The 25,067-nt window shown below is 42.6% G+C and overlaps 1 protein-coding gene across 13 annotated transcripts in view; it reads left to right on the forward strand.

The window, feature by feature from the left end:
* Positions 1-3,515: 3,515 nt before the first annotated feature.
* The window catches only part of SNAP91 (synaptosome associated protein 91), a 67,627-nt gene continuing 46,075 nt past the window's right edge, over positions 3,516-25,067 (forward strand). For 4 of the 13 annotated variants that reach the window (XM_015858993.2, XM_015858990.2, XM_015858995.2 and 1 more), the window contains exons 1-4: positions 3,877-4,218; positions 4,603-4,762; positions 23,333-23,475; positions 24,591-24,666. In XM_015858993.2, coding sequence (XP_015714479.1) covers positions 4,633-4,762; positions 23,333-23,475; positions 24,591-24,666 — 349 coding nt within the window. In that variant the 5' untranslated portion in view covers positions 3,877-4,218; positions 4,603-4,632. Of the gene's footprint in view, positions 3,691-3,874; positions 4,219-4,602; positions 4,763-23,332; positions 23,476-24,590; positions 24,667-25,067 lie in introns of those variants that run through there. The other 9 variants (XM_015858991.2, XM_015858988.2, XM_032443391.1 and 6 more) reach the window with 6 other exon arrangements.

Consider the following 25,067-nt stretch of genomic DNA (forward strand, 5'->3'; position numbering starts at 1 on the left):
ATTGCCATAGTTACAAAAAATATTACTGGTATAGCTGCCCTGATGAGGGGAGATACAAAAGCTGAGTGAATTTTCATGGACAGAAACTGCACAAGACCAGAAGATAAGTTTGCACTGAGAAACAAAGCATAGGAACTCCTGAAAATTTCATGACTTTGGCATTTATTGGTCCTGGTGTTTTGCAACTCCTGCTGCAAGCAGCAGGACAGAAGGATGCACTTCCTTGGTAAAGTCCTTTTCTTCCCTTTACCACAGCTACATGGATTTTATAGGCCCACTGCTGTCATCACTGGGACAGCCAACCTCTCCAGGAACTCTGTTTCTACCACTGGCCATAAGAGTAGCAGCAAAGCAATAGCACTGGGTATACTGCTGGCTTGGATGTCACCAGGTAGGAACCTGAATTAGTCTAACCCTCTGCCTGGCTACAAAAGCAGGAGGAAAAAGCACCAGATCTGGCTGGAGAACTGGATGGCCCAAGAGGAGAAAGCTGGAAATAGACGATCAGATGGGAAACAAAAAAATAATGTAGAACTAGAACCACAGAATCTGCTAGGTTGGAGAAGACTATCAAGATCACCAAGCCCAACCATCAACCTGACCCTACTAAGTCCCTTTATCAAACCACATCCCTTAGTGTCACATCTGCATAGACAGGGACACCATGATTGCCCTGGGCAGCCCATTCTAGTGCTTGACCAACCTCTCTGTGAAGAAATTCTTCCTGATATCCAACCTAAACCTCCTCTGGCACAACTTGAGGCTGTTTCCTCATGTCCTATCACTTGTCACTTGAGAAAAGAGACTGACACTCCTTATTGCAACCTCCTTTCAGGTAGCTGTAAAGATCAGTGAGATCTCCCCTCAGCCTCCTCTTCTCCAGACCAAGCAGCCTCAGTCCCCATGATGACTCCTCATAACTCGTTTCACAGTCCTTTCTCCAGCACAGTTGTTCTTCCCAGCAAACACTCAAACAGCTCAATATTCTTGTAGTGAGGGGCCAAAACTGAACATAATATTTGAAGATATGTGTTAAGAAAACCATAACGTAAAATGTACTAGATACTGAGAGCTCAACATGCTTTGCATCACTTGAGACAAGGGTATCTCTGTTTTATAATCCAGTTTTCAAGTGAGATGCATCAGCCTCTAGACATGCATCCTTCTCTTCCTTTAGGAGCCTGAGGGTAAGATTAACACGGACCACCAATTTTTTAGTTTTTCTTATTTCAAGATCTGTTAAGAATTGGTTTTGAGCATTTATCTCAGCTTTGTAGTCATTGGTATATCTTCTTTGTCAGGGTCTTCAGTATGAGGATGAAAGTGCAGCTACAAGGAGGCAAGAAATAGAACCATTCTGGGTTATTCTCAACAGCAAGAACACTTCCCCACTGCCTCCACGGCCCTCAGCCAGATCTCCAAGTGCACCCCATCAGCCACAGAACCAGCTCACCCTGGGACTTCAGACCTGTGCCTGAAACAACCTCATCAAATGGTAGCTCCAATTCCAGACCTGTTCAGGCCTGGACAGCTCCATCCACTGTCTTTCCTTTTTCAGGATGGTTCCTATTTCCTAAATGGTTTGCATCACAAACTAGAACTCTATTTTTCTGATTACTGGTGTGGTTTTACTGTTGTTGCTGTTTTGAGGAGTGAGGGGTTGACTGATTGATTTGGTTTCCATTTGTTTGGGGGCAGGTGCTTTAAAATCCAAAGGCAGTGCAGCTCCAGTAGGTCACATCGTTTTACTTTGAATTTTAGCAGTATTGATTATCTCTTCATGCCTCACTCTCTGGTTTGTATTCATGATACTGATTACTTGTTGCTGAATATGCATGTAATGGGAGATAAATTAATTTAACACTTTAAAAAATGCTTCTGTATTGCTGCATTTAACAAACCCTGCAAATTGCTCTTTTTGCTTACTCCAGTTCTTGACCCAGAAAATTGCAAGTTTATCACACAAATTTTGGATGACCTCATCATTCCTTTCTTTTAAACTCAGTTTGCAAAACATACATTTAAGTCTGTAGTATAAAGTTACAGTATCTTTCACTTAAACATTTTAACAATGTGAAACTAAAAAGGAGGTGAGTATAAACAGCCATGGTTTTGGTGACATAGCCAAGATTTCTCTGTGTCTGAAACTGCTGATGGTGATATGGGCTGGCTCAGAAAGAGTCATGGCTGTCACATTAAGCTTGGTTCAGGATTAGAAGTTATAGAATCACAAGGTTGGAAAGGACCTATAAAATCATCTAGTCCAACCATCCTCCCTTTACCATACCTACAGAAAACCACTAAACCATATCTCCTAGCTCCCTACCCAGATGCCTCTTGAACACTGCCAGGGATGGCAACTCCACCACCTCCATGGGCAGACTATTCCAGTTGCCTGACAACTCTCTGAGAGAAAAAGTTCCTTCTTATGTCCAGTCTAAACCTCATCTGATACAACTTATGGCCATTTCCTCGGGTCCTGTTTGTTGCCTGGCAGAAGAGGCCAAACCCCTCCTCATCACAACCTCCCTTCAGGAAGTTGTTAAGTGCAATATACATACTGGTCATTAATAACAAGTTACACCACTAATGAAATACCTTCCCTACTGTGAAGCTGGACATTATCTACAGACACCCACTATATGACTTTGACGTTCTCACATATGAGGGTCAGATTCTCAAATACAAAAGCATTCGAAGTTTGCAGGTTCCTAACGCTTCTTATTGGTTGTTAGTAACATATGTGACAGATATTTTCAAATTAGATTTGAATACTGTGCACAAGAAAACATTTCAGTCTTGCAATTCGAAAGAACCTTTGCGCTCTGCAAAAGGAAGGATGTGTGGCTCATATTGAGAGCTGGAGGGGCGGAGCACCTTTCTTCAGGGCGCACAAGCACCACCTGAAGTGGTTTGGGGTTTTTTTTATTCAGAAGACATTTCCCATAGAAACAGGAACTGGAACTTTGGAGCCCTGCTACAACAAGCTTTCAGGCTACCTGCAACTTGAAAACCTCTGGGTAGTTATATTTAAAATGAGAGAGAGAGGGAAAAAAAAAAAAAAAGCAATAGTGAAGAAGCTGCTGTTTCATGCTGTCATGGAACACAGTTCCCACACAGCACTGTGCGCCTGGTGCAATGAATGGAAATGGTGCAGTGTGTCTGCATGCAACACGACCCAGCCACTGCCTCCTATGCATGGACCTTCAGTGCCGGCTGCACGCACTGCTGTGTTTGGGTAATTAACAGCATACATCGCCTTCTTGAATTTGCTTTTACAGTAACTCAATGCAATTGCTACCAGCACCATTCCGCTTAGATCCCACCCACCGAAATCACTTTACTCCAGAACTAAGTTAGACAATTTATGCTAATCCATGTACGCCACATTTCCGAAGGATCCGCACATTGCTCGATTGGGTTTCAACCATACAACACCCCCCCCCCTCCAAGGAGCTGCTGCTGTTGGCAATGCGCTCTGTCCAGCACAACCACCGCGGTCCTTAGGATATCTTCAGTAACCAACTGAGAATTTTTCCGGGGCCATCGACGGCTTTAGGCAGTAATGAAAGCTCAGTTTGCACGCAGTTTGAGGATGTCTCATTTCGAAGCTTAACCACGGGACCGTACCGCAGACAGAGGAAGAAGCATCGGCGGGGCGGCTCCTGCTGCCTTCCCCATTTGCGCAAGGTGCTGCGCGTTCTTTATTCTTTCGGCGCTATTCAATTGATTTTATTATCATTATTATTTTCTCTGGATACCCGCAGCCCCCCGGCACGCTCTCGGCGTCGCCTTTAAGGGGCGCGGCGGGGCGGGGGGCTCCCCGGGCGGCACCGAGCGGCCCGGCTCAGCTCAGCACGGCTCAGCACAGTTCAGTACGGCTCAGCACGGCTCATTACGGCCCGCCTCAGCGCCGTGTCACCTGACAGCGCCGGGCCACCGACCTGCGGCGGCGTGCGGGCCGGCTGCGTTCCGCCCTCTGCACCGGGCTGGGGGCGGCGCTGCTGCGGCAGTCGCTCGGGGATTAGGCTGCGGGAGGATTAGGCTGGAAATAGCAGCGGCGGCTCCCGGCCGTGCACGCCCAGCGCATCCCGGCGGCGGCGGCGGCGGCGGAGGGAGGAGGGGGCAGCCCGCCCCGCACCTGGGGCTATCGGGGCCGGGGGGGGGGGCCTGGGCGGCGGCGGCGGCCGGAGGACGGAGGGAAGGACGCTCTGACAGGTCGGTGCCGGCGCTGCCTGACAACCCCCCCGGGCGCTGATGGCGTCCGTTTCCCGGGGCGGGGGGAGCGGGCGGGCCGGGGAGGCGGCGGCGGGGCAGGTGATGTGGGGGTAGCTTTCCTCCCCAGTTCCCCCCCGCCCCCCAGGCCCTCATTCGCCGTTTGTGCCGTCTTCCTCTATTCTCCTTATTTTTTTCCTGTCCCCGCAGTGCCTGAAATCGCCCTGTTTTTTGCCCCAGGCAGCCGCTCTGGAATTGTCTGGCGAGGCGAACGTTCGCGCAGAAGGGCGGGGGGGGGGGCCGGAGGAGCTCTGTGCGGTGGCCCCCGCCTCCCCACGGCCCGCAGCCCGCGAGCCCCTTCCCCTCGCGTGTTTTCTGCCTCTGCAGAGCAGGCAGCAGCACGAACGGCAACCGAAGATGTCGGGTCAGACGCTGACAGATCGCATCGCAGCTGCTCAGTACAGCGTTACGGGATCGGCCGTAGCCAGAGCCGTCTGCAAAGCCACCACGCATGAAGTGATGGGGCCCAAGAAGAAGCACCTGGACTGTAAGCATCCCTTTTGTATCTGCAGTGAACACCCGGGGCTGAGCTTGCGGCCCTCTCGGATGCGGCTTTGCGCGTTCTTGCTACTGTAATCCAGCTTGTGAGTAGAATGGGCTGTGAGAAATCTCCAGGAGACGATGAGTTATTATTGCATTTCTTCTCATATTGCATAATACCACTCTTTCAGCCATTTTTTTCCTCTTGACCTCTTGCTTTTCATCTAGGAAGGCAATGCAAAACGCGCCTTGCAGAGCAGAGCCCCAACCTGGGAAAGGGGGTCATGCACATGGCAGAATGGCACGTGCCTGCTGCTGCCTCCCCCTGCCTTGCTGGGGCCCAGCAGGGACAAATGCTGTGCCAGGATTGTGGCCTTTCCATAGCAGTCTTATGAAGAGGTTAGGTGATGGTGTGGTGGTCAGCAGTGTGCTGTGGATTGGAACGGCCTTTGGAGAGGATAAGGGCAGGTGCTGAGGCCTTAGGCATCTGATGGCAGCTTTGTGGTCTGTCTGGTGCTTTCTGTCGTGTTTTATTGAGGATCTTTATAGGCTTTGTTTCAGAGATATATTGTCTTTTCTGGACTTGCTGTAGCTGGTTAATGCATGAAACAAAGTTGAAGTCAAAATGTTTCTTAAAAGGCAATGAGCTTGTAATGCTTTGTCTTGACAATTCCTTCTTTTCAACCCACTCAACTGTCAGGCCCTTCTTGGAGACACCAAGGAGTTAGGATGGTGAAGGTACTTAATTGTATGATGATAATTGGTTTTGTTCACCATAGAAACTGTCCAGCTTTGGTTGCAAGATATCAACAGTGGGTTTTAATGATACCTGAAGTAAGTGCTTCCCTTCCCTCCCCTCTCCCCTCTTTTTTTTTTTTTTTTTTTCTTCTTTGGAAATGCTGGAAACACATGGTGAAAAACACTCAGAAGTGAAGATAAGCTGAGTATTGTATCGAGAAGTCTCTTGGCTACTGTCCATTATCAAGTAATGTTGGTGCAAGTGCATGTAAACACAGTTCTGGTGACACTGTATTTCTTCAAAGAAGGTAGTATTGCTTCTGGAAAGTAATTACAGATTTTGGTGCTAATGATTTCATGGCCAGCACTTCAAGTGGAACACAGCATGCCAGCCTTCAGCCATGTCCAGTACTCCCGTATATATGGTAAAGAGATACTGAGTGTATTCAGCAAGTTTGTTAATGACACCAAGCTGAATGGTATAGTTGACACAATAGAAGGAAGGGATGCCATCCAGAGGGACCTGGACATGCTCAAAAAGTGGGCACATGAGAATCTAATGAGGTTCAACAAGGCCAAGTACAAAGTGTTGCACTTGAGGCAATCCCAGATATGCATATAGGTTGGAAGGAAAATTCATTGAGAGCAGCCCTGTGGAGAAGGACTTGGGGATTCTGGCGGATGAGAAGCTGAACATGAGATAGCAGTGTGCTCCTACAGCCCAGAAGGCCAACAATATTCTGGTCTGTGTCAAAAGAGGGGTGACCAGCAGGGAGAGGGAGGGGGCCCTCATGAGGCCCCATCTCGAGTACTGAGTCCAGGCCTGGGGCCCCCAGTCCAAGAAGAATGTGGAGCTGTTGGAGCTGGTCCAGAGGAGAGCCACAAAGATGATCAGAGGGCTGGAATACCCTTCCAATAAAGGTTGAGGGAGTTGGGCTTGTTCAGCTTGTAGAAGACTTTGGGGAGACCTCATTGTGGACTTACCATACTTGGAGAGAGCTTATAGGCAGGAGGAAAACTGACTATTTGCATAGTCTTGATAGTGGTAGGACAAAAGGGAATGGCTTTAAAATGTATGAGGGGAGATTGAGGCTAGATGTTAAGAATAAAGAGGGTGGTGAGGTGCTGGCATAACTGCCCAGATAAGCTGTGGATGCCCCAACCCTGGAGGCATTCAAGGCCAGATTGGGTGGGGCCTTGGGCCACCTGATCTGATGGGGAGAAGCCCTGCACATGACAGGGATTTGGAACTAGATGAACTTTAAGGTCCCCTTCAACCTAAGCCATTCTGTGATTCTGATTTAGCACCATTGACTGAATACTGACTTGAGCATAAACTGTTGTTAACATAGATCTTCTGTCTTAATGTCATGTAATCTCTCTTGTTTACTTGTATGTTAGTAAAAAAATAATCTTCTGATGAATGTAGATAATCCACCGACTTTAAATTTCGTGGTTATTGGTATCGCCTGTGTTGATGTTTGGTAGCTGTCGACACCTCTCAATCTGTAGGCTGTATATGGCCAGTCCTACTGTGTCTATTACTAGAAGCTTTAGCTTTAAAAGGGAAAGAAAATAAACAAACAAGCAAAAAGCTTGGCTCTTGTAATTAAAACCATGAAGTGTCTATGCAATATTAATGTGTATATATTCTATACACACATATGCATGCACACAACTATAGAGAAGCAAAAGCGCTATCTGGAATAGGTAGGATTGAAGTGAGGAGTGAGGTAAAAATAATTTGCCAGTGCTGTAATGAGGACTGGAAAAGAGTTGTGCTTGGATATTGATGCTAGTGTTATTACTTCAGGAATAAGACTGGGGGAGACTGAATCCTGTAGGGTTCCTGTCCATTTCCTACATGTGAGATAGCCATGAGTAAGGGGAGGAATCACTTCCTAGGAAGAAGTCCTTGTTCATTTTATCTTCTGTTTTCTAGGCTGTGTGTATTAGTTGAGCATTTAACTATCTGGGATCATTAAAGACTGAATCTTGTCAGTGGGAGATGCATGCATTCAAAACTGGGGTCTATCAATGAAAATCAGGTTCATGTTTTAGAAGATAATGTATTCTTGGGCTCTTAAACCTGAGGCATCTCCTCAGCACTGTGAATTGTGAAGCAGCTCCTTGAACTCTATTGTCTATCTTGCGAGCAAGTGTTAGGATGGGCCTGGTGTTGTAATGAGAAGCAGATGCCCATCCCCTGTCTGCATGCAGGAAGCGCTGCAGGTGGGGGCTGTGCTCTGAGTAGCATGGCTGGCTGCATTGCTGATGGACAAGTAGCAGAGGTGAGCCAGGAGAAGGGAACAGAAGGTAAAACTTACCTTAAGTTCTGAGTTGAGATGTGAAGGATTTTGACAACGAAGGCTTTAGTTACTAGAGATAATATATGAGGGGATCAGAATAATGCATTATTAAAAGCTGTAATTCTGCTATCAGCGCAGCAGTTCTGCATCCTTATGGATCATTGTAATTGTGTTTAGTGTCTTGGGTTGTGTGACATGACACCTGGCTGCTACCTGCCAGCGTCCCGCTTAGCAGCTGGGCTTTGTAAATGAATTGGAAAGGTCAACCATTGAACATGAGTCCTGTGAGGATGGGGCACGATGCCTGTCCTCATGTTTTCTACAGAAGGCGTTAGCTCTGGAGGTTACAGAAAGACAACGTATGGGAAGGTGTGTGGGGGAGCTGTTTGGTTTTCTTTATATTTTTTTGTAAATAGTGCTTAAGTAGTGGGAAGTCACTCTCAGGGATGAAAAAGCATGATTTGATTGTGAGTCCATGTGTATGAGGAAGGGAGAAAAAAAGGATAATGAAGTGTTTTCTGTGGACAAAAGCTGAGCTGCTTCGTGCTTACCTTGGCGTGGCTTTCTGCACTTGCTCAGCTTACAAGTGCAGGCTTTGCTGTGGATGCTGCATTGTGGCTGTCCTTTGGCATGGACTCTGGGTGCTGCACAGACTTGTTATGTAAGGAAGAAGTACCAAGCGTGAATAGGCTGTTTATATACATTGGTAACATTTACCACTTTTTTTTGAATTCCAGCTCTCGTAGCAGTGCAAAATACTGCTGGAAGTTGTACATTGAATAAATTCCAATTGTCTATGGGGGGAAAAGAAGCATAAATGTAGGATGCAGTGATGGTTTGGAGCCAGGCACTGCAGCTAGCACATTGGAGCTCTGATCCTTTTGGACTTAAAAATTGGTATCACCCCTGCTGTAGTTCTTTCATTCCAACAGAGGCCTTAAAATCTGCACAGTGATATGGATTCATCTCCCTCTGCTAATTGTGTTGTGTTAAATAAATTGCAGTTAGATATAGCAAGTGAGGAAAGCATTCACGTGGTGAGATGAGGATTAGCAGCGTGGTTTTATTTATGTATTTAGTTTTGAAGTGGTGAAAAAGGCCATTGAGGAATTTGTGGATGTGATATATATTGGCTATGTTAAGGATACATGAGCTGTGGTCATTCAGCTGTGAGGACAACACTCGTGCACAGCACAGAAGCTTCATTCTCAGCGCTGTTATAAAAGCTGTGCTAATGCTATGCTGGGGGTTTGATGGTGGGGAGGGAAAGCAAACATCCAGCCTTAAATGGTGGTGGCTCTGAGGGCATCAATAGGGATAAGTTTTCAGAGAAAGGACAAGTGACTATCAAATGTTAAAACACGATAGATGCAAAAAAATAAAAAAATAAAAAAAATAAAAAAAATCAAAGGAGCTCTGCTCAGACCTACTTATAAGGATTTAGCTGAGAAACAGACCAGTGATCTGTCAGTTAGGGAAGTGAAGTGGAAAGCAGTGAGGCTGTTACATCTGTGGTTGTTTGTAACAAGTTCCTGTTTCTGAAAAGGATCAGAATGGTTGGGATTTTCCTTATGTTGTCAGTGAATTGTTTTGCAGCAGGAGGGAGCTCTGGGGTGTTCAATACCGTGTCTTACGTGGCTTAGAAAGACCATGTAATGTCTTCTAACTTCCTCAAAACAGTTTTTGTAAGATCGAAGCCCTTCCAGGGGGCTGATCACAAGCTGGGAGGTTTTCATGAAATGCAGAAGCAAAGATGAGGATTGAGACGGAATTTTCTGTGACTCTGGAGATGACCTGTGTGCATACTGCAGAAATAGAAAAGCATTTGCATCTCAAGTCTAATTCTGCCTCTTTGTATGTGGCTGAAAAAGGCTTTGAAAAGAGATACAGTTTAAATCATATTGGTAACTGAAATGTGGGGCTGGTGTCAGTGTTTTGCTGATATGGATGCTTGTCTCTGAAGGGTTTTTGCCTATATCCTGCAAACTGTATGGATGACCTAATGAGTTTGAATTACTGTGGTCTCTAATGCTGAAACAGAAATGGTGACTGACCAAAAGTAATGGGCTAAGCTTTCTTCCCAGGCTCAGTAAAGAAAAAGGTACAAGATATTACTGTGTATAATTACATAATTATATATCTCTAGCTGGATGGCTTTTGTGAAAAGTGGAGGCCAGCAGAGCTATCTTCAGTTACTTGCATCAGTGCCTGCTAGCATTAAATGAAGTGTGTATTTCAGAAGCTGTTTGCTGTTGAGGTGCTTTGTGCTACTGAAGGGAGTAGCACAGACATATGAGTGCTGCATTGCTCTGCAGTCCAGGTGATGCTTTGTCTGGTTGGCTGTGGAATTACTCTCAAAAAATTGCCAAGAAGTGAATCTCTGCAAAAGCCAGGCTTTATCCTTCACACTCTACTAATGAAACCACTACAGTATAAGATAGTGAGGTATAAAAAAATAATTTGTCACAGCTTCTATATGAGAGAAATGGTTTTCAAAGAAGATCAGTTTTAGTACGGTGTCTTGTTTTTGTTGTCACAGCTAGGATTTATTCTGAATTGTGAATTTATTCTTGTCAACCCAATGAGTCTCTCTTTCTCATTAGAAAATAAACATTCCAAGCAAGAGATTCTTTACTTTAGTAGGCCATTCAGTAGTGGATAACGGATTAGCACCTTTTTCCCCTGAAAGCTGTCGTCATCACTCTGTGGTGATTAGCACTCTGGTTTTGTGGACTTAGCTCGTGTCCTGTCTCAAAACAGTTTTGAAGACTTGCTTTACTTGGAGTTATGTAGATCTCTAAGTAGGAGTACAAACAGCTGTAATGGGTAAGGGGTGCTAATAAGAAGTCTTAGCTAGTCTTGAGCATTCCTATGACATTACCTGTGTTCCCATGTTTGCCTCATTTAAATGCTGTTCTCATACCAAGAGAAGGTTCCCCTCTTAATTAAGGTAAGGCTTGGCCAAGTAATAATTTGAAGGAATGTGTTTGAATCTGGATAGAAGTCTGAGTTGGGATTCAGAGGCAGAAACTTGAACAAGATCACTTGATCTTGTACATCTAAACTATTCTGTCTTCTTATGGTGCAGTGCCTAAGGAGAGGGAGGACAGGAAACAGAAGAGTGGGTAAATAGTGTAATATTAAACATCCTTTTATCCAAACAGTGTAACTTGATAAAGTTAGATTCATTAGTCCTACCCTTCCTCCTCTTGGCTTCTCAGCCACTGAAGACATATTCTCAGTCTGTTTTCAACAGTCAAGATCCTTCTGTTAGAGATGCTTTGCCAAGGTCACAAATGACCAATTTTGGGACAGGCTGGGCCTTTCTGCTGTAATGATTTCTGTCAGCAGACCTTTATAATGCAGCAGTCGTGCCTTTTCTGCTTTCTTTGTGGTCCCTAGCTCATGAAATGGTCAGTATGATCTGGCTACTTTTCCGTTATATAAAAGAAGTCTAGCATTTTCTGGTTCTGCACAGATGAAAAAGGTGTATGGTTTTAATTTTTTTTCTTCTTCTTCTGGAAGAGCAGAGCAGTAATACAGTGACCCATCCATGGTTTTCATCACTTCTATTTCATGGTTGACAATCACACCACATTCTTTTAGTGTAGAAATGCTACAACCCTGGGCTGCAGTGATTGACAAAAACAATAATTTAAAAAAATCTGCTCTTTTATTTCCTGTTGTTTGACTTGATCTGTGTGTCTGATTTCCTGGCTCTTAAGTCAGTCTTCTCTATGCGCCTCACCTGAGCCTGTCCCACTAGTGAAGACTTCTGTGTAGTGTCCTAGAAAGTACTCTGTTGGAGGGGTCCCGTGTCTGTGTTTCTTGAAAGATCCTCTGAAGTGCTTAAAAGTAGATTGCAGTCAGGATAACTCTGAAGGGCACACAGAATTTTGGGTGCTATTCAGTGCTTATTGCTAGATGGAGAAAATGGCAGTGGTGAGTGATACTTCCCCACTTCGTGTCCTCTCTCTTGAAGCCAACTGGCAGATTGAAGAGTAGCTAGTCTTGGAATTGAGAGGAGACTGTAAACGAAGAGAAGAATTTGTTGTACTGTTAGTCTTTGCTTCTGAAGAAGTGATAATTTAGTAGAGGTACACCTGCATCTGGTGTTTTTCTGCTTGTTTTCAAGATACTTGAGACAACTGACACTCTTTGCACTTTACCTTTCCTCCACTATTGAGTGTCTATGGCAAGGTGTTGGCAGCAGAGTGTCTGCATGCTGAGAAAAGACTGTCCTGGGCCATATACAGCTACCACAGACCCGCTGTAGGACATGGCTGAGCCCAGGGGCTGAGCTGGATGCACCTCTGGGAAAACGTATTTAAGAAGGAATGGGAAATGTTGGACAGGCAGTGAAAAAGTGAGAATCAGCAAAGGAAGCACCAAGGTCAGAGGTGGAGCAGGAGGTTCATGGTGCTGCTGGAGCAGATATTCCCTGCAGCCCATGAAAGAGACCACCCTTTTCACACAGGCCACCCCTGCAGCTTTTTCATCACTAAAACTGTGCCACATAATACCCCCTCGTCCTCAAGGAAAAAAAAACAAATGAAAGGTCTCCCGCAGTCAGTTGCAGACATATGGTACTGCTGAAGGCATCCCTTAGTCTTTCTATAGTCTAAAGATGAGTCAATCGTACCAAACAGTATCATTAACTTAACATGTGCTGTTCCTTTTTGGAGATTATTTTCCAGGCACAGATCAGAATGTTGATAAGGGTGGAAAAGGACAAGTTCTGGTGTGTGCATAGGGAAAATACCACAGACATAAAAGTAGTCACACCAGTGAGTGTCTGATGAAACCTGAATCACCAAACTTCAATATGCAGCGTGCAGATTAGGAAGGATATTCTTCCCATGAAAACTGGACAGCAAGGACTAAAAGCAAACTGGGAAATCAGGGTCAGAGTTTCAGCACAAGGCTTCCAGTGTACAGAAAAATAATGGTTTATATAGCACTAATCTTAGCCCTGAACTCAGATGATATAAGAAGACTTCCTAGGAGCTTTGCAGGCACTGATCCTTAGCAGAGGGTTTGCAACAGTATTTTTGTTCCCTTTTTGTTAGCAGTATCAGCAAGATTGCAGTGTTAAGCTGGTAAGTGACACTAGAGTATCCCACTCCGTCAGACTCAGCATAGTTGCTTAGCTTCCCTACTGGCCAAAATTTTTCTTGGATGAGGGCTTGATGGCTTAAATAAAACCTGAATAAGAGAGATGTTGTCAATTGCTAGAAGGCAATATTTGGCACAAGCTAGCTTGTCACTTTGTTGAGTATGGTTATGTCTGTTTTTTCTGGAGTCTTGCAAACCACATGGTAGACCGCTAAAACTGTTTTTAATACTTCTAATCTTACTATTTTGGTTGTATTTAATTCACTCACAAGACATTCTGAAAAAACAGTATAAAGCACGTTTTGAAAATGTAGGTTCATAGAATCACAAAATTATGAGTTAGAAAGGATTGGTGGAGATCATCTAATCCAGCCTCCTACTAAAGCAGGTTCCCTGTAGGAGGTTGCAGGGGAAAGTGGGTTGGTCTTGAATGTCTCTAGAGAAGGAGATTCCACGTGCTGTCTGGGCAGCCTGTTCCAACATTCATCCTCTCAATAAAGGTTTTCCTCATGTTTGTATGGGACTTCCTTTGTTCCAGTTTCTGCACATTGCCCCCATTGCCCCTTGTACCATTGCTTGCTGAGCAGTGCTGAAAAGAGCCTGGCCCCACCCACTTGACTCCCACCCTTTAGATGTTTACAAACATTGATAAGATCCACTCTCAGTCTTTAATTCTCCAGGCCAAACATTCCCTGGTCTCGTTCTCAGCCTTTTCCTTTGAGAGAGATGCTCTAGGCCCTCAGTCATCTTTGCAGCCCTTCTCTGGTCTCTCCCTAGAAACACTATCTTTCTTGAACTGGGAAGCTCAGAACTGGTCCCAGCATTCCAAATGTGGTCTTACCAGGGCAGAGTAGAGGGCAAGGATCACCTCCCTAGCCCTGCTGGTCATGCTCTTTTTAGTGCACCCTGAGGTACCATTGGCCTTCTTAGCCACAGGGCTACTACTGGCTCATGGCCAACCAGTTGTCCACTGGAGCACCCAGGTCCTTCTCTACTCATTCTCAGTGAATCAGTTCCTAACCTGTACTGGTGCGTGTGGTTATTTGTCCTCAGCTGTAGAACTCTAGACTTACTCTTTCTGAACCTCATAAAGTTGTTCTCCAGGTCTCACTGAATGGTAGCACAGCCTTCTGGTGTGGCAGTTACTCCTCCTGGCTTTGTAACTAGCAGTCAGTTCATGACTATAGTAGTCAGTAGGCTGCTTGCAATCATAAAAATTCTCCTCTTCAGAATGTGAAACTTATTTTTGCTGCAGTACTTGACAGTTTTAGTCTACCAGAGAAGCAATATACCATCAGCCGAACTAGTTCCACAGATGGTGTTGGATGTCAGCCTTCAAGACTTGACCATATCATTGTAAATATACATGGAATATGGGGTTTTCTGTGCTGCTGGCAAATAGTAAAATCCACAGGTCATCTGAGGCTTACAGCTTATTAGTAGGCGCAGTATAGCAAGAGGCAGCATACTTTATTACTACTGACGTACAGACTAACCAAGTTTAAATACACTCCTGTTTCTCCTCCCTGACCAGGGTAATGTGATTTCATTTATTTATTTATTTATTTATTTAGATTTTATCTATATCTCATTCCATTTTAATGAAAGGAATTATATGCTGAGAAGTCCTGATGTCATGCTAATGTTGTGTATTTTTGTAACATGTAATTTGGCCATTTGAGCTGAGACATTGTGTCAGTTGATTGCCCTTGCTAGAGTCTATTTTCTAGCTATTCATAAAAATCAAACGTGTGTGATATTTCTTGCATCGGGGGGGAGGAGGGGTGGGTGGGAGGGAGGAGGATGGTGTGAGTACACAGTCATGGTCATGTTTGAAGGCCTCCAAAAGGTGTTTTGTGCTAATATATACCGAGAACTACAAGTTGCTGCCAGGATGCATCTGCAGCTTGAGGCTAACTGGTTACAATCAACCCTTTTTTTCTGGTTGTAAGCCAATATGCAAAATTACCACAGGTAGATGGCAGGTTGGCAGGAGCTACCAATGCTGTAGTTGGGCCACAGAGCTCTAACAAAATGATTCAGCTGTGTTTTGCCAAGGTGGTTTTATATATGGGAATGAAAAAGAAGGCATGTGTTTTTTGTTTGTTTGTTTGTTTTCCCTTCCTTAGCTATTTAGGAGATGAGGTTATAGCTGAAATGTGAAACACTAATAAGGGCAGATTCAGGAGGCTGGTGTCTACCTGAGCTAGGATTGTTCTACTGTTTCTTTAAAGGACCAGAGAAACATGTCCTTTCAAGAAAGCTTCTTAAACTTTGTGCTCTGTTAAAGAGGTGAGACAAACTGTGGCATGACTGCTGACACTATACTTGATTGCTTCAAACTGGGTCTTGACTTGGCGTGGCACAGGCATGGATGACACAATGGCAGTGGATGCTTCCATAGCAGATGGTCAGCTGTTAGCCTGCAGAGACTGGCAGGCTTTTAGTGCCTCTGGCATAATTTCTGTGTATCTCTTAAGTCTGATAGTTTACAGAATGTTCTAAAATGGTAATCTGTAGAAATGAGAGGAAGACATGATTGCTCAAAACATGAATAAAACATAGTGACTTGTTGCCCACGCTCTTAAAATTTATTCAAGTCAACAAGTTTGTGGGGAGGTCCTTAACGTAAGACAGTGATCTTGCCATGATGCAAGACTTCACTAGCTAGAGAGTGCATCCTTACATGTAATTAAAAGTGCCCATATAGATGCACTTAAGTGGGAGTTCAGACTGTTTTTAAAGGGACTCTTCCTTTCACTTCTCATTTTAGAGAGTGTAGGACTCGTATGAAAGGGGGAAGCCAGCTGGCCTGTTTCCTGGCTCTGAAAGCTGCTGTTTCTCATTATGTAGAGGTTGAATATAGACACTAACTTTAAGAAATCATTACATCAATTCTTTAGCAACCCTGGAGTTTTAAAACCCAACCTTTTCAAATGGAGACTTGGGTTTGGATCTTACTGCATGGCTCTGGAATCCAAAATGCAGTCATAGTGCCTATAGCTCTTAATCCAAGTTTTATAGCTTCATCTAAATGCATTTACAGGGGAATGTACATTCTGCTAAGGGGCAGAAAGCCAGAGGAAGTCAGTGTATCTTATATACCAGTATTTGAAAACAAGTACGATTTATCATGACTGAATGGTTCATTTCTAGCTTCTAAAACAGTGCTGTTTTCATATGTGAACCTTGCCTGTGACTTTCTGATGTGTTTCTTCATTCTAAACCTTGGCGAGTCTTTCTGCTTATGCTAAGCTTTATGCAAATATTCTTCCGTTATTGTGAATGGCAACAATATTACCAGGCAGAAGTTACAATATTTACCATAGGTGAGAGTAAAGAACTTCCTGTTGTTTACTCAGAAGCTGGAAAATGCTTAAGCAGTATTATGAAAAGTTACCTTCCAAAAACTTAACTCCACCATGTGCTTAGGAGTTTAATTGACACTTCTTGGTATTTCAGTCTAGAGATCTGCCTCTGCATGAAGCTTTGTTGTCTGGATTTAAGCCTGCATGACAGATTCCAACAACTTCCCCACTGCTCAGTACTTGATAAGAGACTTTCACTGCCGGTGGCAAGTGCATCTTTCAGATACAGTGGTGGCTTTGGACTGTTAGATAGCAACTTACTGCTGTCAGCTTGTTTAAATGTTAGTAGTCCTCACTGCATCCTCCACTTCTCAGGTGGATATTCCATTGAGATTAGCAATTATTTAATTTAATTTTATTTTATTTTATTTTATTTTATTTATCTATTGTAGCATTGAGTGATATGCAGCATGTGAAAAGTTTCATGCTGAAGAATTAAGTCTACTGGTAGATTGTTTCTCAGTGCTTCTGAAGCTTAAACTCATCTGGCTGTCTGTCAGAAGCAGAAGATTCTGTTAAACTGCTGTGATGCAAGGGAATGATCTTCAGGGAACTGGACATTTAGTTTCATCCTGTTGTATTTGTTCTTTTAGCACAGAGAGGGTGCTCCTTCAAATCCTAAAGGATATTGGTCAGCTTTGTAAAACCTCTTTTAAGGAGCAGTACTCACATGTGAGGCAGCCTCCTGCTTTTAGGAAGTCTTGCTTTCTTTTTATTTATTGCCTTACAGATGTGAGACAAAATGGATTGAAATGATTCCACTGGTGTTAAAAATTATTTGCTGATGCAACAATGCTTCAGTGTGCCTCGAGAAGAGTTGTATGCTCTTGCACTGGCTACATGGGCATTACACTTGGTATCCATTTCCTGTAGGTATGTCCACATCTTCAACAAGATTGTCCACATAGTTGTGAGCATTTCATTTGCAGTTCAGAATTTCATCCCATTTTCAGCTGCTGGTGGCTTGCCTGTTCATTGGAGCGTGAGGACCCTGGTCTTACTTGCTGTATTTTCAGGCACTATACTAAAGATTATATCATCATGTGACACCCACTAATGAAGTAGCTGGACCCCAATAAGAATTCCACTGAAGCAGCTGAGAACATAAGGCCCCCTATCTGGATGTTGAAAGCTAGACCTGTCAGCCACTTGGGCTGCCTATTCAGCTGACCCTTTTCTAACATGCATGCAATAGCTAATAAACATAGCCCTGAAGTTGCTTGAAGTTGTCTAATCTCCGCTCTAGTTTGTTGGTTTTTTTTTTTATTCTTTTAGTACATAGCAACTAAATAATACAGCTAAAACATCAGGCTTCTTCCAATGTATTTCAAGGTTAATTCAGATTTGTAGTGGATTACAAACTGCTTTTCTGTGTTAGTGTAAGTTATACTTCTACAGGCTAATTCAAAGCAAATGCTTTTTCTGTGGAAGACAGATCATCTAAGGGTAGAGAGCACTAAAGAGAATTTGTTCTTCTCAGCATAAAAATGACAGCAGTGTAGCAACTCAAACAGCTTGTGCTCCGTGCCTTTATTGATTACCACTTTCTGCCAGGTGTGATTGGATTTTAAGATCACCACATGTAAAGACTAATTATAAAATGCTGGAGGGCAGAAATTACAGCAGATGACCCCATACTGATGTGGCAAACACACTGGAAAACAAAGGATTGTGTATTTATGGTGTTCTGGCTGAAAGCTGCTGCTGGTGGTTATTGATAGTCCAGTAAACAGCCATGTGATAGGAGTTACAAACTGATATAACCGACATTTAATGTTAGGCGTTGTTCACCCTCATGGAAGGATAATCACAGGCCGCAGCTGGAGTCCTGGTATTCAGTTACAGCAGCAACCTTACAACAGAAAATTTACTAGCTTTTATCCTTCTCAGAGATTATCTTGCAACGGTACATTCCCTCTAAATTTCTTTCTATGTATCATGCAATATCTAGGACTCCGTATAGTGCAGTACAATACCAACCCACCAAAAGGTTGATGGATTTAATGCTTGCGTGGATGGGGAGAACAATTTTATACTTTACAGGAAGTCAAATAAATGCTTTGAAGTCTTGGGAGAAGATTGGCTGATGCCAGTTTGTTTTCCTTCTTTAACTGAATGTGCATTTTGGTTAAGTCTTCCAGATTTTAACTGAAGAAGGAGCTGGCTTGTAGAACGAGGTATAAGAGTTGCCATACCTGACAAAAGTTATTGTTTATGCAAAAAGTTATTGGTCAAATAGTTAACAGAAGGCATTCTCCTTCTAATGGCAGTATTTTTTTTCCCAGTATGCCATATTAAGATAGGCTGTGAAATGGCATTTCTCCAAGGCAACTGCTTTTGTGAGCTAACCTTATCACTTGATGTCCACCAAATGCAAGTGGCATTTTGTATATTTTAAACTATTAAAAGCTGCCTGAAAAATGTAGTACAAAGGAAATGTGTTGCTCAGTTGCTATTTGTGGTAAGTCATTAGAATGCTGAAGTGATGTATCCAGCTCCAGAATAACTTCTGAAAGAAGGAAAACTCTTCAGTATTTGTCCTTGAGTGGAAAAGTGTGTGCATCTATTGAACTGGCTGTGGACGGGGTTATGTGGAGGGAAGGGCTGAAACTGGCATTCTAGAAGAGAGGAAGTGAGCATGAGGGCAGAGATTTTTCCTCTCTCCCTTTGCTTACTGTCCCCATACCTGAGAAAAATTCTCTAGCATTTGAATTAGAGTGAATTCTATGCAAATGAGGTTCAGGAGTGAGCTTCTTGCTTCTTTGAAGAAGATTCTGTTCTGAATCGTTATGGCTTTTCCTACTGTGAAGTCACTTGACCAATCTTTTGTGTTTGTGCACTGGCCATGAATGGCATCTTTCTATTTTATTACTTTCATTGAGAGAATTCAAATGTAAGCAGTGAAGGCAAAACATTCTCCCACAGTCAGTGGTTCATTACATTTTGGGCACTTTTATTTTAAGTAGAAAATATACGTAGTTTATGGAACTTGAAGTTGCTTGTGACAAGTGTTCCTTTAAGACAGTATGTCACACCTCTTTTGCATTTCTAGTAGTTAGAAAAACTAAGCAACTTAGGGCTGCACCTTTTCAAGCCTAGTAGAACACTGCTTGGCAGTTGGTTTCTACATTCTCCTTTCCAAGGGAGCTGCACTTGAGTCTCTGAAAAGGAGAAATATTAAATGCAACTTATTTAATATTGTTAATTAGGGATATAACTTAAAGCCTTGTTGTGGTGGAGAAGGAAGGGTACAGGCTGTATGAAAGTGCACTGGATAAGATACAGCTGTCATGGGATCACAGAACTTGGGTTGGAAGGAACCTTAAAGTTCCAACCCCCTGCTGTGGGCAGGGTTGCTAGCCAGTAGATCAGACTGCCCAAGGCATTATTCAACCTGAGTTTGGATGCCTCCAAGGATGGAAGCATCTGTAGCTTCACTGGGCAGCTGTGGCAGTGCCTCACCAGCCTTTGAGTAAAAATTTTATCCCTAAAATCTTACTGAAATCTGCTCTCTTTTAGTTTAAAGCCATTTCCCTTTGTACTGTCACTGTCAGACTGTGTAAAAAGATAATCTCCCTCCTGCTTGTAAACACCCTTCAAGTACTGGAAGGCCACAATGGGATCTCCCCTGAGCCTTCTCTTCTCCAGCTTCCTGAACCTTTCTTCTTAGGAGAGGTGCTTCAGCCCTTTGATCATCACTGTGACCTCCTCTGGACCCTCTTCATTAGCTTCGCATCCTTCCTGTACTGGGAGCCCCACGTCTGGGCACAGTACAGTACACACATTCATAAGGGCAGAGCAGAAGAGGATAATCCCCTCACTTGCTCTGTTGGCCACCGTTCTTCTGAGCATACACTAGCCTTGCTTCTCTTACCTGAATAAACTGCAGATATCTCAAGACTGGGTCAAAAAGTGGTCTAGTCAAAGAGTTTAAAGGCTGGTGTTCAGATTTAAGTTTTGATGTAGAAGAATTGCTATCCTTTCTTATGATTTTCTCTTTTTCTTTCGTATATTAAATTTGAATTTGAAGACTTAACTGGAAAAGTATATTCAAATCCTAATGAAATGTATAATTCAAAAAAGGATCTCTAAACTGACTGAGTGTTAAAATATCAGCTAGAAAGATGTGAAGAGAAGAAATAGAAGTCATGTGCTGTGATTTGGCAGTTTTAATTTAGTCCTTTAATTTAGTCAAGTGAAGGATATAGGTCTTTACTCTTCAGTGATTCCACTTTTGTGAATGTATCACTGAAAGAACGTCTGTGATTGCTGTAGAATTCCCATTTCCTTACTATGTAACTTGCATCTGAACTTAGTTTCTGGGAGTGGGGATCAGCTGTCAGTGTATTTGATATGTATGCTTGCAGTAGTAGAAAATTCAGTGTGAAGGTACCTTTAATCCTCATACATCCCACTTCTGTGTACAGGAGACAGAATCAATGTTGCAGGACTGTTTAATATTGCTTCTGATGTGCTGTTCTACATCTGGTAGTTTTTATTATCTCTTTCATATTAACAAATCCACCTGTGACTTGTGTCCTGCCAGTAAATATCTGGATCAGTGTATCTTATAAAAAATGTAGCTTCTAGATGTTCTTAATTGTGTTTTCTTTTTCCTTAAACCTGCTGGAAGCTTGCTGAAAGCTAATTAGTTTTGCTGATTCTTGTCTTGAAATTCCAATCAGCCACAAAACTAAATCTAAGTTCAATATATTCAGCTGTGCTTGTCAGTGGTGCCAAATGCTGACAATTCCTAATTAAGAGGAGGCTTCCTTAACTCTGTTTATGATGGCTGAAAGGTAACCAGCCCTGGATGAATTAACTAGGTAACTCACCCATTTTTCCATTTGTTTTTTCTCCTGACTCAGATGGCACACAGCATCTTTGTGTGGTTTACTTCTTTTTTGCTCGCTGAAGGAATTACACTCAAATTTAATCATACCTATCTCCTCAGAGCACTACAATTACTCATGTCCTAAAACATTTAGAGCTGCAGACGGTAATGCTGTACCCTCCAGCACTCTGGAGAGGATCAGGAGTGACTGAGTGGTTTAGAAGCAGTTCTGCAGCAGCGCATATGGATCGTGCATTGCAGTGCTGTGGGTGGAATCCCCCATGGTTTCATTACCTAACACCCACAGATGGAATACACAGCGTATACCACCACTCCCCATAGTGAGCTATGTACTGAAACTTAAGACTGAAAGCTTGCAAATGTGATGCATGTTTCCCTTGTGAGAAAGGCAAATGCTTGTCTGAAATAAAACCTCTGAATGGAGTGAACATCAAGCAGATTGTGACTTACTTCTAGGCCTTTAATGACCAAAGTATTCTGTAATGCACTAATCAGCATTACAAAATAAAGGATTATTAGCCCATCATTACAGCAAGATCAATGAGAATTGTGAGCCTGGATTGCTTTCATTCAGTAGTGTGTCTTTATTACTGTAGTTCTTAGACTGTAGAACTGCTTCCTTTAAGGGCAGGATTACTGAGGCTGTAGAAGTTGACTGCACATTTCAGGACATGCTCCGAATACACAACATATACACAGAAAAATGAGCAAACACTTTAACACCGAACTTTGCTTATCCGTAGCTGCAAACAGGTCACTCCACAGTCAGGAAACTGACAAACTGCAGTTTCTATTTTCATTCAAGAAGACAGTTGCTAATACAACTGCTACTGTGCTGAGCTACTGAAGAGTACATCTCAACTGTGTGCATCTGTTGCAAACAAGGATCAGACACAATAGCAAGTCTGTTTCTAAGGTAGAATATCTGTTGTCATTGAATGACTTGAATAGCAAGATGAGAATTTCTTGCTGGGGGCAGGGAAGGGAGAAATATGTGGGAGATCATTAACAGTGGTTACTGCCATCTCAGGGAAAGGAAAATATGAGCATTTTCATTAGTAACAGATACTGATTAGTCTAGGAGTTAAACTTTTTAATTTTTAACTTATTTTACTTAGGCCTTCAGAGGTTAAGTCTCATCCTCACAATTAGTTCTGTGTTTTGTGCTGTTTTTGTTATGTGAAGTCTTCTCTTGCCAGGACTGTGGCTGGCTTCGCACAGGCTTTAGTCATACAGTTGTGGTATACAGTTTGCAATTGCGTTCCCAAAACTAGGTAATAGCTTGTAAATAATCATTGCCAGATATTCACTAAGTATCTGTAGATAACAAACATAGTACATCCAAACAAACATAGTAAATCCAAGATCCTAATAGTAGATGTGGGATAGAGATGCCAGTGGAAAGCTGCTGCTCTTCTGCTTGTGGTTAAGTATTTATCTTTATTTCAGGTATAGCCGTGTGCAAGTGTGCACTTTCCTAATGTTCAAGATCCAAAGCCACGGCTTCTTCTTCTTCTCTTTCTCTGAATACACTAGAATCTTATTTCTCCTGCATAATGACTAGTTGTATGCAGAGGACTTGTGCTTTAGTAGAAGCTCATATCTATCATTACTTTCTTTCCTGACGCTGAAAAGGTCTTAATGCATATCTGAGTGCACTCTTTTGCTCTAGAGGTATGTAAACACTCTAGGAGGTGTGCTGTAGCATGCTGATGAAACTCTAACCTCTGAGATGACTAGAGTATATGTTTCTGGTGATAAGTCTTTGGTGATATGGCTAGATTCAGTGTGCTTGACATACTACCTGTGAGCAAAGAATTCGGTAATACTAATCTAACCCAGAGATAATGAACTACCACAACTACCTTGTAAACCCACAAGCAGTAGTCATGTAGTGTTCTGTACCCCACAATCATTTGGGTTGAAGATGGGGAAGGATTGGGGCATAGCTCAGGTCACAGTTGTTGGAAAGGAGAGCCAGAGTGGCATCACTGTCTGCTTGTACTACTATAGCCTCACAGATTTTTTTCCTTTATTATTACTATTTATTTATTTATTTTTAATTTACAGTTTAAGCACTAAATCTGCAATTTGCCATGGCCTGCAGCCTGGTGGTCTCAGAGCTTGGCCATACTGCAAACTTACCTGTCTTATTTGTAACACCTGACACCTTTCTTTTATCTCTCCTACAGACTTGATCCAAGCAACTAATGAAACAAATGTGAATATTCCTCAGATGGCTGATACACTGTTTGAGCGAGCAACAAATAGTAGCTGGGTGGTTGTATTCAAAGCCTTAGTTACCACGCATCATCTCATGGTTCATGGCAACGAGGTAAGCGGGAAACTGAAAATGTTAGTTTTGGAAAGACATCTTTCAGAACCACTAAGGGCCTGAGAAAAAGGAGCAGGAATTGTTGTTTATGACAACCAATCTTCTGAACTTACCTTTAGCATTACAGATAATCTGCATTGTCACTTATGTAACTGTGGAGTTAGAGCAAGTTAGAGCCTGCCTCAATGTAGTGATAGAATTTATGTGCTCTCTGAACATAGAGCTATGCAGAATTAGATACTTCTTGGTGCTTCTGTCTACAGTGAACAAAATCTAAGGAGAAGCTCTGATGCTGCTTTTGCATTCTTGATGGCCCATCTCATGTGTGTAATGACAGGCTCTGCTATTAACGGCCTTTTATGGCCTGGAAGACATTAGAAAATCAAAGCTGTTGTCTGAGCTTGTGTGTAGCACTATCCAAATAGCCCTTTCAGCGTGACTGTTAAACTCTTCCCAGACCTGTAAATTCAATTCAGTAGCATTTTGGATTGTATTGTCTTTGCTGTTGCTTTTTATTGACCTGAATAGATTGATGTGTCTGTGCAAAACCAAAAGCATTAGTATGATACAGCTCCTTCCTGGCAGTGCATGAAGTATTATCTTGCAATGAACTAAACTGGTGCTTCACCGTAAACTTTTTTCTCCTGTCCTATGTTTATGTTCCAACTTTGGGCCAGCACTCTGATTTGTTTTCCATGATTGTTTCAGTCTGTTGGCCCTGGTCCTCAGTGTGAGGCTTACTTGTACTTAGGCCCTCAACTTGGCTGAAACTGGGGGCTGGTGGATTGAGAAGCTGGGACATGCTGTTTTGCAAGCAAATAAATCTTGTGCTTCCTCAAATCTCAAACTGAGAATTAGCTATCCTTACTGCTGCCTCCTTTTGGTTGATGTTTCTTATGGAATCTATTTTTTCATATCCTCTGTATTAAGCTATTTGATAGAGATTCAGGCTAAATATAATAAATCTTGATGAAAAAGTTTCTGAGAAAAATACAGTAGGCTACCACAAAAATCTGCATTTTCACGTGTCTATACTGGAACTAGTTTAGTAATCTTACTAGGAGGTAGAAAGTCTGCAGATATAGCCTATGATAAGAAATAACTTTGTGTTGCAGAGATTCATTCAGTACCTGGCATCTAGAAACACATTGTTCAACCTGAGCAATTTTCTGGACAAAAGTGGATCTCATGGTAAGCCTATTCTTGTCTGTTACCTTCATAAGATCTTAAATAAGATACTATTGTTAATTTAGTTCTCCATTCATAAGAAGCAAATAATATTAAGGATTCAGTAGTACATTTTTAGAAGTACTTAATTCAGGAACTCAAGTGAAATGAGAGCTGCAAGATCATTTCAAAACAGTGTTTCTCAGTTCCTGCAAAATCTTCATTCAAATAGTGGAACTATAAAATTACATTAAAAATGCTGGATGAAATCAGCTATCTGCATAACTCTTATGTGAGTTAAAGAAAAAATGAACAACTTATTATTTAGGCTGGGTTTTTTTGTGTTTTACTCTGTTCTAAATGGTAATTAGTTTAGGGACATGGTGTTTTTTAACTTCTGTCCATAAATCTTTTGTTTTGGGGGA

This window comes from Coturnix japonica, chromosome 3 (genome assembly GCF_001577835.2).
Source record: "Coturnix japonica isolate 7356 chromosome 3, Coturnix japonica 2.1, whole genome shotgun sequence".
Taxonomy (NCBI): domain Eukaryota; kingdom Metazoa; phylum Chordata; class Aves; order Galliformes; family Phasianidae; genus Coturnix; species Coturnix japonica.